The sequence below is a fragment of the Chelonia mydas genome, chromosome 23 (assembly GCF_015237465.2).
Source record: "Chelonia mydas isolate rCheMyd1 chromosome 23, rCheMyd1.pri.v2, whole genome shotgun sequence".
Classification (NCBI taxonomy): domain Eukaryota; kingdom Metazoa; phylum Chordata; order Testudines; family Cheloniidae; genus Chelonia; species Chelonia mydas.
In genome coordinates, this window is record NC_051263.2 from 3,734,797 (window position 1) to 3,750,167 (window position 15,371).

At 58.6% G+C, this 15,371-nt stretch overlaps 1 protein-coding gene across 3 annotated transcripts in view; it reads left to right on the top strand.

The window, feature by feature from the left end:
- The window catches only part of PLEKHG2 (pleckstrin homology and RhoGEF domain containing G2), a 55,170-nt gene that overhangs the window by 19,996 nt on the left and 19,803 nt on the right, over nucleotides 1-15,371 (top strand). For 2 of the 3 annotated variants that reach the window (XM_043534693.1, XM_037884470.2), the window contains exons 2-5: nucleotides 3,444-3,517; nucleotides 7,530-7,987; nucleotides 10,794-10,894; nucleotides 14,273-14,339. In XM_043534693.1, the coding sequence (XP_043390628.1) occupies nucleotides 3,444-3,517; nucleotides 7,530-7,987; nucleotides 10,794-10,894; nucleotides 14,273-14,339 (700 nt within the window). Of the gene's footprint in view, nucleotides 1-3,443; nucleotides 3,518-6,535; nucleotides 6,683-7,529; nucleotides 7,988-10,793; nucleotides 10,895-14,272; nucleotides 14,340-15,371 lie in introns of those variants that run through there. The other variant, XM_037884472.2, reaches the window with a different exon arrangement.

Below are 15,371 nucleotides of genomic sequence, written 5' to 3' on the forward strand. Positions count from 1 at the left end.
ATGATCTCAGCTGCCCTCCCCCCTCCCCCCCATGCACAATTGGTCAGAGGGTTTCTGGGGTTTGGATGGGGCGTGGGTCACCGGCTCGGATCATTGGGGTGTATCTTGCCTAATCAATTCCCAGCCATCGCCGGGGCATTGGGGGCACCTGTTGCTCCTGGCCGCGGCAGGTGGCGCATAACTGTTGAAACTCCGGAGGCTTGAAGTGCTTTGGTCCGGCTGAAGTCGCTGGGCTCAGAATAGGCTGCATTGTGTTCCCGGCCTGTGTTGATTGTGCCCCGGTCCATGGAGATGAATAGGGGGAAGCAGGAATTAAAGCCGTAGGCCCGCCCAGCAGGCAGCAGGCATGAACGGTGCCAGCTTTCGCCAGCTTCTTGCAGCCCCAGGAAAGTGGGAAGGATGTGGGGGGGTGGCAGGGCGGAAGGGCTGCCTGATATGATTGTGATGCACTCCTCCGCAGGGGCTGGCAGCCAGGCAATCCTGACCTGGTTCCAACCCCGCCAGACGGCGCTGAACGGGGACCAGGCCCGGCTGATTGGCACGGAGGTGTGAGAGTCCTTGCGGCAGGCCGGTTCCTGACAAGCCTCTGCCCCCTCCGATGAGCTCCCACAGTCTGCCCCTAGGAAGCTGGGATGGTGCAAGCCGCTGTTCACACCAGTTTGCAGGAGGGGGAGTTGGCGTCCACCCCACACGGCCCAGTTTGCACGAGGAGGGATTGCCCCAGCACGTTGCGGCAGAATTTGCACTGTGTGGGTTGCACGAGAGGGGATTGCACCGACAGGCTGCCGTGCATTTTGTACAAGAAGGGTTGCCCCAGCAGCACCAGCATAGTGCAATTTGCACGAGGGGGACTTGCAGCCATGCTGTGCAGTGCAGTTTGCATCATGTAGGTTGCACTAGCACTGTGCAGTGCAGTTTGCACGAGGGGGGAATTGCACCAGGACCACGCAATGCAGTTTGCATGCTGTGAGTTGCACCATCACGGCACAGTTTGCACCAGCGGTTAATGATGCTTCCACGTGGAGGCAAAGGGAAGTGCTAATGCCCTCCTTGTTCTCAGCCTAGACTGCTTCCTCGGCTAAACTAGCTTTCCTGGTGGCAGTGGCAGTTAGTGGCTGAGCACCGGGCATGAGGGACCCAGCTGTGCCTCACGTAGAGGGGCCCGATTCCCTGTCTCTCCGCGCCCGGAGCAACATCCGCAGCAGAGCAAAAGGCCGCCCAGCTCAGCCAGGCTGCATTTGCACCGGTGCAGGGAAAGGGCGACACGAGGATCAGCCCCCCGCAGGCAAGTGCACGTCCCAGTCCGCAGCAGAAAGGTGCCTCCGTGTCTGTGAGGCCGTGGATTCACCTTGGGTTCTTCCCCCGCTTGCGTCGGACGAGGCTTGGTCCTGTTGGCAGAGCCTGGGGGACACTTGCCCTGGGTCCATAAAGTGGTCTGCGCCTCAGTGCATTTTGCACTGAGCGGCTCGTGCTTCCGTTGTGCCCACGGGGTTGTTTTTCTCCATGCAGTGCCGAGATGCAGCCCCCTCTGGGGTGGGCAGCTGTTCATGCATGCCTTCCCCGTGCAGTGATGAGATGCAGCCCGCTCTGGGGTGAGGCATGGCAGCTGTTCGTACAGGACTTTCTCACCTGATGCTGAAATGCAGCCACTTCTGGGGTTAGGCATGGAGGATGTTTAACCACCATCCTACAGAGAGCTTCTGTTAGGCGCGAGAGGGAAGAATAATCCGGTATCCAACTGAAATTTGGTAAATGACCCAGGCCCCTCCCCCCGAGGAAGATCATCAAATCCAATCCAAACCTGAATGTTTCTACTCGAGTGTGGACTGTGGGTTTGAGCAAGGCGGTTGTGAGACTCCTGGTTTGTTCCCAGCTCTGGGCGGGGAGTGGGGTCTAGTGCTTTGAGCAGACAGGGCTGGGAATCAGGACTCCTGGGTCCTATTGCCAGGCCTGGGAGGGGCCCTGCACTTTGTTTTGCAAGCTAAGCAGGGTCCAAGCCAATCGGTATCAGAGAAACGTCCGACTGGAAGGGACTTCGGGAGGTCATCAGGTCCAGCCCCCTGCGCCGGGGTAGGGCCATGTAAACCTAGACCAGCCCCGACAGGGGTTTGTCCAGCCTGTTCCTAAAAACCTCCAGTGACGGGGATCCCACGACCTCCCTGGGGAGCCTGTTCGGAGCTTCGCTCCCCGGAGAGTTGGAAAGTTTGTCCTGATATCTCACCTCAATCTCCCTCGCTGCGGATTAAGCCCATTACGTCTTGTCCTGCCTCCAGTGGACGTGGAGAACAGCTGATCCCTGTCCTCTTTACAACACCCATTAACGTATTAACTGTTCTCAGGTCCCCCCTCAGCCTTCTTTCCCCCAGACTAAACCTGCCCACGTTTTTTAACCTCTCGTCCTAGGGCAGGTTTGCTAAACCTTGGATCCTTTTTGTGGCTCTCCTCTGGGCTCTCTCCAATTTGCCCACGTCTCTCCTAAAGCGTGGCGCCCAGAACTGGACACTGTAGCCTCACCGGTGCTGAGTCGCACAGGACAGTGACCTCTTGCGTACGAAGCTCCTGTTAACACACCCAGAATGATGCTAGCTTTTTTTGCAACTGCTTCTCCTTGTTGACTCATATTCAGTTTGTGATCCACTCCGACGCCCAGATCCTTTCCGGCAGCACGACCCCCTAGCCGGTTGTTCCCCATTTTCCATCTGATTTTTCCTTCCGAAGTGACGTTCTTTGCACTTGTCTTTATTGAATTTCATCCTGTAGATTTCAGACCGAGTCTCCGATTTGTCCTGGTCATTTTCAATTCTAATCCTGCCCTGCAAAGTGTGCGCCACCCCTCCCAGCTTGGTGTCATCTGCAGCTTGTATAACCAGGACTCTCCACTCCATTATCCAAGTCACTGAGGAAAATATTGAACCAGTGCCGGGCCCAGGACTGACCCCTGTGGCACCCCACTACGCCCTCCCGCTTTGACAGTGACCTGTTGATTACTCCTTTTTGAGTTCGGTCTTTCCACCTGTTGTGAGCCCACCGTACAGTGATTTGATCGAGAAGACCCACGGTTCCCTCGTTTGCTTGTGAGACTGTCATGCGGGACTGTGTCAAAAGCCTTAGTCAAATCAAGCGATTTCATGTCTACAGCTTCCCACGCGGCCAGCGACCCTGCCGAAGAAAGGAATTAGGTGGGTTTGGGATGATTTGCTCTTGACAATTTGCTATTGCTTATCACCCCGTTATCCTCTAGGTGTTTGCAAATTCATTGTTTAATAATTGGTTCCGGTATCTTCCCAGGTTTCAGAGTTAGGCTGGCTGGTCTGTAATCCCCTGGTCCTATTTGGTCCCCTTTTTAAAGACAGATGCTATGTCTGCCCTTCTCCGGAGAACAGTCTGGAGGGGACGTGGCCCAGGATGATGTGTGACTCGGTATTGTCTCCCTCTCTGTGCAGGACGTCCATCGGAGACCACAGCACCATGCCTGAGGGAGCTCGTCGGGGCAGCAACAAGAAAGCAGGCAATCAAGGTTGGTGCCTGGGGCCCCCACGTGATGTGACCCCCCCCCCCCCCCCCCAAGGGGCAGCCTCGCCTCTGGGGGCTGGACGCAGAGCTCCTGGGCTGATGAGACGGTCTGCCCCGCCCGCAGAGGGGGTGGGTTACTGCACAGAGCGGAGACGGGGAGGCAGGACTCCTGGGTCCTATTCTCCGGTGTGGGAGGGGAGTGAGGTCTAGTAGCTAGAGTGGGCGGATTGGGAGTTTGGACTGCTGGGTTCTTTTCCCAGCTGTGGGAGGGGAGGGGGGGTTTAATGTGTTAGAGTGGGGGCGGGGCCTGGGAGCCAGGACTCCTGGGTTTTATTCCCAGCTTTGCCACCGATTTGCTGGCTGACCTTGGGCAAATCCCCGCACCCCCCCACCACATGCCTCAGTTTCCCCATCTGTCAGATGGGGGCACAGTGATTGTGAGTTGCTTCACGGGCTCCTTGTCTCTCTTCTTCCCATGCTCTTTTTCATTCCCTCTTCCCTGCAGCCCCTGAACGATCTCCCCATCCCTAACCCACTACCACCCCCCGCCTTCTTCAAAGCCCTTCTTGAAACCTGCCCCGTGTTTTGTCCACTCGGACGATGAGCGTCTCCCAGCTGCACCTGCAGATCCCCGTGCTCAGGGATGGCCCTACGTAAACAGAGCTGAATAATAACAGCAGCAGCGGATGGGGTTTTCCGTTGCACCCAGGCTGCAGACCACTTCTCAGAGCTGAGTAACCCACCCCAGCAGAGGGAAGGGGCCAATCCTAGCTCAGATGAGGAAGAGAGGGGCTCCAGGTGGATGGGGACTGAGTTAGAGCAGCCCAGGGGCTGCTCTAAATGACACTGGAGGTCAGGCAGGACCCAGAACACATAGAGCAAAGGGAATCAAAGCAACCTCCCCACAACCCCAGCCCAGAGCTCAGCGACCGGGGGCGGAGCTGACTCTCAGGCCCAAAGATGCGGATCCCGGCCCGAATGGGGCAGCCAGAGGAGGAGGCGACTGGGGATGCAGTGATGGGGCAGGGGGGTCAAAGCTGGAGTCATGGACTCCATGCCGGGGCCGGGCATCTCAGCCCGGGCATGGGCCAGTCCCACCCGCCTCCCTTCCGGCGAGTGGTGGGCCGGGGTTAGAATAATAAACGTCCAGGCTTCATGCAGCCGGTTGGATTGAGGAGGCCCCCAATGGGGAGACAAAAGCAAACAGGTCCTACAAGGGCTTCCGCATTCCTGGCAGTCTTGGCAAGAGGAGCCTGGTGGGTGGGGGGGTGGATGGGCCCTTTAAGGGATCGAATTTAACCCTTCCCCCGCCGTTGAAACTGACAAGAGACAAGCAGAGAACCCCATCCAACCTGTCTGCATTGAAGCTGGACCCTCCCCCCCATTGGAAAGAATCAGGGTGGGGGCTTTTAAAGGGGAAACTGAGGCACGATGCCAGGGCGCATGGAGATGGCCAGGCAGGGCCAGCGCTCCCCGGTGTCCCGCCCGTTTCCTGCGATCTGTGCAGGTTCCACTTCCTTCCACCGAAGTGTCGCTTGCAGTCGGTTCCTCTCTCTGGCTCTGTGGCTGCTGCTCGTTTTGAATCACCTGCTCGCTGGCTGCAACGGAAAGGGCCAGAGAGATGTAAACTGTCAGGAGGGGCCAGATCCCCGGCTGGTGTCAATGGGCGTCGCTCCATTGGAGTCCATGGGGCCAGCCGACCCCGACCCCAGGCCTCCTGCTGCCAGAGTTGTTGTCCTACTGACCCCTCCTGGAGCACGGGCAATGAGGGAGGTTGAAGGGTCTACATATTTGTGCCACCGTAGATGGGAGGCAGTGTTGCCTAGTGGATAGTGCGCTGGACTGGTGTTCAGGAGAACCGGGCTCCATTCCCGGCTCTGTTGCTGGGGGCCTTTGAGGAAGTCCCTTCCCCTTTCTGTGCCTCAGTTTCTCCATCGGTAGAATGGAGCGCTCTGAGATCAGCCGATGATGAGCCTGCGGAGGTATTGTTATACTGCTGTGTGCCACTCCCCACGGCTGTTCAAATCCACTCTGGGTGTGTGTGTGTAATTCTCCATAGTTCTCTGCGCATGGAGAGGGGGTCCGTGCATGCCGAGAGGTGTTTGTTCACCGGCGCATGTGCACAGTGCTGGGTTGGGACGAGTGTGCGCGTGCATGGAGGGGTGGGGGGTGCGTGCACGGAGTGGCCTTGAGTTGTGTGCGCGTGGGGTGAGTGCACGTATGCGTGTGGCTGGGGCGGCCGTGTACACATATAGGGAGACGTGTGCATAGAGGCATTTGTGCATCTGTGTGCTTAAACAGTGGTGGGCTTGTGTAATATGTGCGTGATGGCGTGGGCATGCACCAGGGGCATGCATGAGTGGTGGGTGAGTGCATGGGAAAAGTTCATCTGTGCACAAACGCATGGTGTGTGTGTCTGGGTGTGCACATCAGGGGTGCATAGAGGGCTGTGTGGGTACAGTGGGTTGTGCATGCCCAGAGGGTGTGTGCGCGTGTGCAAGGGGTGTGCATGCGTGCACACAGGAGGTGTGTGTGCATAGAGAGTTGTGTGCATTGAGGTGTGTGCAAGCACAGAGGTGTGTGCGTAGAAGTGTGTGTGTGCGCGTGCCCCCAGGTATGTGCATAGAGATGTGTATGTGTGCACACAGGGATATGTGCTTAGAGGTGTGTGTGTGCACAGCGTTGTGTGTGTGTGTGCGCACACAGGAATATGTGCTTAGAGGTGTGTGTGCACAGAGGTGTGTGTGTGTGCACCTGGGTGTGTGCACAGAGGTGTGGGTGGGTGCACACAGGGGTATGTGCTTAGTGGTGTGTGTGTGTGTGTGTGTGCATGCACAGAGGGATCCGTGTATATAACACATAAAGAGAGATGAGAGACATGGGCTCATGCCACAGGACCAGCCCCGAGCTGCCCCGGGGCTGTCTGAATACAGGGCCCCGTCTCTAATGTATATTTTTGTGCAAACCTTTTCCTGAGCGGCAGAGCTCAGCGTGTGCAAAGCCTCTCCTCCCACAATGCAACACAAACCACAGCCTTGAAGGTGCAAGGCGGGCGAGGAAGCTCTTGGAGCCGGGGCTGGCGGGGGGAGCGTGAAGTGCAGCTGGGGACGGGTCCCCCTGGCGTCGCCACGTCGGATGGGGGCAAAACCCCAAGGAGCCGGGATTGGAGGTGACAAGGGGGAGTGGGGGGCGGCGTGTTGAACTCAAAGTGCTTGCAGCTCCGGGGCGATGGCTCGTCGCGGGCATGGGGGAGTTTGCAAGATGCAGGGGAGGGTGCTGGGGGCATCCAATGTAGCCGGCTTATTGGGGTCTGGGTCGGAGGGACAGTAGGACTGGAAAGGACCCCCCCCAGCTTGTGGGGTGCACCTGTCTCCTATTAGTGCAGGAGACTCAGCCTGAGAAAGGCTGAATAGAGAGAGCTACGGCCGTTCCTAGCCACGCTGGGCCGGAGAGCCAATGAGGTGGAGGGGGGAGGAATCGATCCCTTGATGCGCCAGCCGTGGCCGCTGCTCGCGGGCACGGGGAAATCTGCCTCAGCCCTGGGCATCAATGCAGTGGCCCTTTGGCTCCCCCGTTGTATCCCGTCGGAGGAGCTCTGCAGGCACGAATGAGTTTAGCCACCCTCACGTGCGCGCCCCTCAGTGGTGAGGGAGGCGGGTGTTACGGTACCTCTTACACAGAAGGAGAAACTGAGGCATGGGGTGGGGGGCGCGAGGCTTGCCCAACGTCACCCAGGGACAGAGCTCGGGGTGGGGGGAACCCAGGAGTCCAGACTCACCTCTCTGCTCTGACTAGTAGACCCTACTCCCCTCCAGGAGCAGGGTGGCGAATCCAGGAACTCCAGCCCTGGCTTCTCCCAGCAGGGGGCGCCGTGGGGAGCGGGGCAGGAGCCTTGGCTGTAAAGGGAGCTCCCGGCTACTCCAGCCCAGCCTCTCCCAGCAGAGGGCGCTGCGGGATGGGGCATCTCCCAGCAGGGTGGGCGCCGCTAAGCCGTCTGTCTCGCTTTCCCTCCCCAGTGGTCGCCAGACCATCCTCCGTGTCCTCGCTGAGCGGGATCGCCGGCGGCATGGCTGCGGCCACCATCTCGGGCAGCTGCACCTCGGTCAACACGGTGTGCTCGGACGGCGAGCGGCCCGTCAGCCTCAGCTCCTCCGCCTCCTCCGCCTCCCTGCCCGACAGCCAGAGCGCCTTCGGCAGCAGCGGGGCCTTGGGCGGGGGCTGCCCCGCCGGCTACCCCCCCGACGCCCAGCAGAACGGCAGCGACATCAGCCTCGACCTCACCCCGGTGGCGCTGCTGGAGGGGTCGGCCGAGGCCGAGCGGCCCCCGGGGGGCGCCAAGCGGGGCGGTGCCTGGTCCCCCGGGCCTGCCAGAGCCAGGGAACGGCGGGTCAAGCTGTCCCAACTGGACCGGGTGGTGCTGGAGATTGTGGAGACGGAGCAGGCTTACGTCCGGGACCTGAGGAGCATCGTGGAGGTGAGCAAAGGGAGCGGCCGGCTACTCCAGCCCCAGACTCGTCCAGCAGGAGGCGCTGTGGGGAGCCGGGTGGGGCACTGGCTGTGGGGGGAGCTCCTGGCTGCTCCAGTCCTGGGCTCTCCCAGCAGGAGGCGCTGTGGGGAGCCGGGTGGGGCACTGGCTGTGGGGGGAGCTCCTGGCTGCTCCAGTCCTGGGCTCTCCCAGCAGGAGGCGCTGTGGGGAGTGCGGCGGGGCGCTGGCTGTTGGGGGAGCCCTCGGCTGCTCCAGCCCTGGCCTCTCCCAGCAGGGAACGTTGTGGGGAGCAGGTATAGCACCCAAGTTAATGGGGCCCCGATTTTGCTATGGGTTTCTTTATGCTGATGCATATAATTAAGAAACAATATTAATTGCCATTGATTTTCCAGTAGCAGCTATAGGACCCACCCGAGATAGAGGCCTCATGGCGCCGGGTGCTGCCCGGACCGGCTCTGCCCCAAAGGGCTTCTTGTCTAATCAGACAAAGGGTGGGGAAACTGAGTCATAAAGAGGGCTTGTGACTTCCCCACCATCACATGGCAAATCTGGGGCGGAGCCAGGAGTAGGACCCAGGAGTCCTGAGGCCTAGCCCAACCCCCTGGCCACTCAGCAGCGCTGTCTCAGCTCAGAGGTGACCCCGGAGGGACCTTTGTGAGCATCATAACAATTTGGGGGGGGCTGTGTGTGTGCGGGGTGTAATTTGCTGCTCAGCTGCCTCGCGAGTGTCAGTGGATCAGCGTCTGCCCTGGCGGGTCAGACAGGCCCCGGCTGCCCCGAGAGAGGCCCAAAGAATCCCAGTTATTCCTCCAGCAGGAAGGGTGAAATGCGAGCTCTGGCGGGAGGGGGCAGGGAGCCTCTGCCGGGAGCCTGGATCCAGGCCTGCAGCCGGCTCCCCAGTAACTCCAGCCCCGGCAGCAAACGGCTTATCCCAGAGCTGGACTCGGATCATGGGCCCCTTGGACTCTGTGCTGGACCAACGTCCTCCCAGGACTTGGTTTTAACCATTGGCCATCAGAACCCAGGAGTCCTGACTCCCAGCCCCCCTGCTCTAGCCACTAGACCCCAGTCCCCTCCCAGAGCAGGGGTTAGAACAAGGGGGGCTGGGAGCCAGGACTCCTGGGTTCCATTGCCAGCTCTGGGAGGGGAATCTAGTGGTTAGGGCTCGGGGGGAGCCAGGACTCCTGGATTCGGAAATCTCGGTTGCGCGGCTTGTGCTCGGGGCAGGTCCCTGCATTCTGGGGCTTTTGTGAATCAGCTGGAGCCGTGCTGGGTCCTGGCCAGCGCTGAGTCTCCGCGTGGAGAGGCGGGTTTTTCTGGCTGCGGCGGGGAAGCTAGAGAAAGGTCACTGGCACAGAAATGAGAATGGTTTAACAGATTGTCTCAGCAGAGCTCTTTCCGGGTTTATTAACAGCATTTGGTGGGTGGGCGAGTGCTGGGACATTCAGCACAGTGATGCTCAGGGGGTGGAAGGAAATGTTATTTCGCTCGGGGAAACCGAGGCGCAGAGCGGGTGGGAAAGGGACCCAGGAGTCCTGGCCTCTGCTCTGATCATCAAACCACACATCGCCCTCCTAGAGCTAAAGATAGATCCCAGGAGTCTTGCCCCCTTTCCGCCCTCCCCTCTAATCTTTACACCGCACCCTACTCCTAGACTTGGGGAAAAACCCAGGAGTCCTGACTCTCAGGCCCCTCCCCCTCCTGTAGTCCTTACACCATCCTCGCCTCCCAGAGCTGGGAAAGAACCCAGGAGTCCTGACTCTCAGGCCCCTCCCCCTCCTGTAGTCCTTACACCACCCGCTCCTCCCAGAGCTGGGAAAGAACCCAGGAGTCCTGACTCCTCATCTGATCATTATACCACACGCCTTCCTAGAGCTGGGGATGGAATCCAGGCGTCCTGGCTTCCAGTCCCTCCCCCTAAACACATTGCCTTCCGGAGGGAAAGGAGCCCCGGTCCGTGCTGCATGTAGATTTCAGCTTGGCTCTTTCTGCCCCTTCAGTCAAGGGGATGATGGCGCCCCTTGATTCCAGCCGCTGGCAACATTTGTCCACCTTGAGAGAGACTGGCGAACCAGGCCAGACTCCATCTCCCACGATGCACCATGGTCTCTCCCCATGGCTGAGCCAGTGCAGTGTCTCATTGGTGAGAGATCTCTGTATAAACAGCTGCCATGCTCCACCCCAGAGGTGGCTGCATCTCAGTGCTGGGTGAGGGACAACTTTATAAAGAGCTACCGAGCCCCATTGCCAGAGGTGGCTGCATTTTGGTGTTGGGCGAGGGATTCCTGTATAAACAGCTGCTGTGCTCCACCTCAGAGGTTTCTGCATTTCCGTGTTGGGCGTGTAATCCCGGAGCAATGTTGCTGTGTGGCTGTGAAGCAACTGCCATGCCCCACCCCAGATCAGTCGCATTTCAGCCGTGGGTGAGTGGTCCCTGTGCAGTGTGCTATGCAACAGCTGCCGGGTGCTGCCCCAGAGATGGTTGCACTTCAGTGCTGGGGGAATGACCCCTGTATAAACAACTGCCCTGGCCCACCCCAGAAGTGGGCACATCTCGGTGCTGAGTGAGGCGTCCTTGTATAATCTGCTGCCAGGCTCCACCCCAGAGGTGGATGCATCTCAGTGCTGGGATGAGTAATCCCTGTATAAACAGCTGCCATGCCCCACCTTACAGCCACCATTGGCACCGTGGATGAAATGATGATGCAGTGTTGCCTGGTGATGTCCACAAAGTGCTTTGCGGGAGGAGAGGCGTTCCGGGAACGCCAGGTTCCGACCCATTCCTGTTTTGCAGGATTATCTTGGCTGTATCATAGACAGTGGACACCTGCCCCTCAAACCTGAGCAAGTGAGCACTTTGTTCTGCAACATCGAAGACATCTATGAGTTCAACAGGTGAGTCTGCTGTCCCCTAGCGCCCACTGGTCAGGGAGAGAATGGTGGGAGACGATCGGGAGAGGGACTTACTGGGGGTATTGAGTTGATTTCTGAGTTCCCTGCAACTTTAGTAACAGTGACCCCCATGTGGGGATTAAACCTGCAACCTCCGGATTTAGATCTCCCATGATGCAGCATGGCCTCTCTAAGAGAGGAGAAAGTGGTGCATCATGGGAGATGTAGTCCAACCAAAGAGCCTGGCCCATAGAGAATGAGATCATAAAGTACCTGAATTAGGACTACTGACTTGAAATATTTTAGTCTCTGGCCGAAATTCAAGATTTTGCCCCAAAAGTCAAAATTTTCTAGGAGCGGGAAGGAACCTTGAGCTAAATGAGAGAGTGAACAGTTTTGATGGTTTGCTTTGACTCAAACAACTCTCTCAAAGTTTACAAAGTTTTTTATTTTTGCATGGGGGAATTTCCCGGGTCTTTTAATTGGTGAAACTTTCGGGATCAGAGACATTTTCGCAAACGCTCCCGGCTGCTGTGCAAACGCTCATGGAAAAGGTGATGGCACGAGATCTCCCACGTCCTTTACGTAGGGAGCCCTCCTGCCCTGGGCGGACGCAACCTACGTCGGGACGGAACCTGGTAGAAGAATTTTCGATGGAAGAGTTTTTCCATCGAAAGGTTGAAACGTTTTGTGGCACCAGTCGCTTTCAGTGACGTTTTCACAGGGAAAAGTCGATACGTTTCGTTTCGACAGTGCCAAGAAATGTTTAATTTTGACATTAATGTTTCAATTCATTATGTTTTGACTTTTAGATGATGTTAAAATATAAAGTGTAATATTATATTTCTATCTATTTAATGAGATGTGTGTACATACAGTATCTTTCATGTGTATATGTTATAGCGAATGGTGAGTATGGTAGATTTAATATTTTAATGCAATCTAAAAGTCAAGCCCAAATGACGATAAAGTTGAAATGAAACGCTGAGGGCCCCATCCTGCCAGGTGCTGGACAGACACAGAACAAGCGACAGTCCCTGCCCCCAAAGAGTTCCCAGACAAAGGGCGGGGAGAGGAAACTGAGTCCCAGAGGGGGGTGTGGCTTGTTCATAGAGTCATAGATGCCAAGGCCGGAAGGGCCCATTAGTATCATGGAGCCTGATCTTCTGGATGGCACAGGCCAGAGACCTGCCCCCAGATAATTCCCAGAGCAGATCTTTTAGAAAAATGTCCAGTGAGTTCTCACTCCAGTGCCCCACCCACAGGGCTGGGCAGCCCCCCACCCTTTCTCCCTCTTTGGACTATACTTGTTTCTCTGCTCTGCCCCCTGGCCAGCTTTTCAGCATCCTTGGAGTTGCGGGGGCCTCAGCCATCCAGCCGGGTGTGCCTCAGTTTCTCCTTTGCTGTAACAATGGGGTTAAAGAGGAACCCCTTCAACCCTGCGTGTGGTGAGATCCAACAACTTGGCCCCTCTCCCGGAACCAGGAACAGAACCCAACAGCCCTGGCTCCAGCCCCCCTCACTCTAACCATTAGTCACCGCTCTCCTTTCAGAGCTGGGAATAGAACCCAGGAGTCCTGCCTCTCAGCTCCCCCCTGCCCTCCCGCCCACACACTCTAAAAAGCCCAGGGCTGTTCCCCTGGGGATCCAGGCACTTTGCTGGGTGGGGGCAGGACGCCCCAGCGGTTTGCTAGCAGGGGCAGCGAACGAAGCGTCTCGGGGCCGGGCGCTTGGTTTGCGTGGCGCATTCGGTTTGCAGCCAGGGCTGGCTCTGGGCCACCCTCCCCCCCGAGCTCTATTCTCAGGGTGGGGGAGGGGAAAGGGGGGGCGGGGGGTTGTTTCCTGTAAGAGCCCGAACTCCCATCTGCGTCTGTTTAAGTATTTCAGCTGCGTGGGCCGGCTGCCGAGCCGAGCCCGGGGTGCTTAACCCTGTCGGGGAAGGAGCTGCATGCCGAGCGGGGGCTGAGTAGCATGGGGGAGGGATTCCCCCACACCCTACCCCAGGCCCCACCCAGGACACCTCTTAATGGGGAAAGGCGTCCTTGCTTTCTTGGGGAATTTTCTTAGTCGTGGCGGGGGGACTTTGCATTAGAGTGCAAACGGGGAGGGGGCAATACGGGGTGCGGGCATTTAGTGGTTAGGATGGGGCTGGGAGTCAGGACTCCTGGGTTCTGTTCCCAGCTTTGGGAGGGGAGTGGGGACTAGTGGTTTGAGCAAGGGGGAGCTGGGAGCCAGGACTCCTGGGTTCTGTTCCCAGCTTTGGGAGGGGAGTGGGGTCTAGTGGTTAGAGTGGGAGTGGGGGCTGGGAATCAGGTCTCTGGGAACATCAGGGTATCAGTTGCAGCCAGGTTTAGGGTGCGTGTGTGGAGGGGTTGGGTTTGAAACGAAGGAAGGAATGCAGAAACGAGTAAGTGGAAGGAGGGGGTGGCGGATAGGTTCACCTCCCCTCTCTCCCCATGGCAGTGTTTGGCTGGGGAGGGTTGGAGGGGGCAGGTTGGATCAATGAGGAACCCTCCCCCCCCCCCCACCCCATGCCACGCCTTCCGCCATGTGGTTTGCGGCTGGGTTTCTCCTCTGCAGCCCGGCCGGTTCCCAGAGCTCATTTCCTGGCGGGGCCGTGCGAAGGCGTGGGGTGGGGGAGGGTGTCCTTGGGGCGCTGATCGCCGGGGAGTCCGTGTGAGGGGGGGTGGGGCGGGGAGGGAGCCCAGCTCTGGGGCAGAGCAGGCGCTGGGGTTGACACAGGACGTGGGGCCGTCAGTCGCTCACTAGGAAGCGCTCTCCCCTCCCGGTTTTCCCTAATCCCAGTGGCCCGGGGGGCACCCTAGAGAAGTGAGACCCTGGCGCGTCCGCCCCGCAGCCCTGTGGAGACGTGAATCCAGAGAACCCACCTTCTGTGTAAATTCACCCTCCACCCCCTACTTAAAGCATTTGGCGAGGGTTGGCCTGGCCGCTAAGCATGTGAGTGCCGCTGCCCTCTACTGGCTCTAATCAGCACTGCCCCCCTGTGTGTCATAGCCCCTATACTGCTAGCGGCTAGTGGGGATTCTCCTTTTGCTCTGGTGGCGGGTGGGGACCGGGCCTTTGCAGCAGAAATCTTGCACCTGTTGCTTGCATTGAAAGGAAGGGAAAGTGCACAGCTCAGGGACTGGGCCTTAGTGCCTCGTTCGTTGAGGTCATGGGTTCGAATCCAGCCTGTATAGTGGAATGCAATTATGCAAACTACATGCAAATTTGGAGTCTGGGAATGCAGTTTCTGGGTGCGTGCAGAGGGGTCTCCCGATGACACAGATCCCCCCTGCCCCCCTCAGAAACAGCCTTTACACTGGGTGCCCCTTTGCATCAGCGGCTTCACCCCCTGCCCTGTTTCTCCCCCTTGTGCAGCGAGCTCCTGGAAGAGCTGGAGAGCAACAGCAGCGCCCATGCCATCGCTGAGTGCTTCGTGCAACGGGTAAGGGCCCGCCTGTCCTGCCCCTCCCTGCCCCCCTCCAGCAGCCAGCTGCGACCCCTTTCCGCCTCTCCTGCACCCCCTAGCATACCCAGGTGTGTACTGCACAGGCTCCTTCCGGCTCTGTTCAACTTTGGGTGCAGGAGCCAATGGAGGGGTGGGACCATGTCACGTGGGGGTGGGACAGGAATGGGTCATCTAATTCCCCCCCCTTTGCAAGGAGAAAGGGGCCCCTCCCAACCGGGGGGGGGGGGTTTGGAGCAGAGCACCCTTAAATGTTGCAGGGTGAGCCCCACCCAATCTGGTTAGGGGGACCCTTTGGTGGGGGAGGGCTAAGAGGGGAAGGATGAGAGGGATGGGGGGGAGAAGGAGGAATAGAAAGAATGAAGAGTGCCTGGGGGTACAGAGGGGTGGAAGGATGGTGGATGGGTGGATAAAGGATGATGGATGGATGGGGGTTGGAGGGGGAAAGAGGGATGCTGGCTGGATGGAGTGGGGGAGGATGGAGGGAGGGAGGGAAGGAATGGGGTGGGAACATCAAATGAGGAAGTGCCTAGTGAAAGGAGGAGCAAACTGATCTCCACTAAGGGGATCTTGGGAGAGATGCCTGCTGTGGGGTGGGGTTGGCGGGGACAGGTTATCAAGGGATATTGGGGGATGAGGGTTGGAGGAGGGGTGACCTGAGGTTGTGGGGTGCAGCCAGAGTAGAGGGGGTCAGTCTGGGAACTTCAGTGGGAGATTGAAGGGGTGGGCTGGGGTGGGAACGAAGTTTGAAGGAGCCAAGCAAAGGGGAATGGCCAGGTGGGGACCGAGTCTAGGCTGGGAGCGCCACACCCCAGAGACGGGTGCATCTCAGAGCCGAGCAAGGGATCCCTATAAAAACAGCCCCGGCGCCCCACCCCAGAGGTGGCTGCACCTCACTGCCGGGCTCCATGTATAAACAGCCTCCCTCACACACCCCACCCCCAGAGGTGGCTGCATCTCAGCGCCAGGTGAGGGATCCCTTATAAACAGCCTCCCCGCATCCCACCCCAG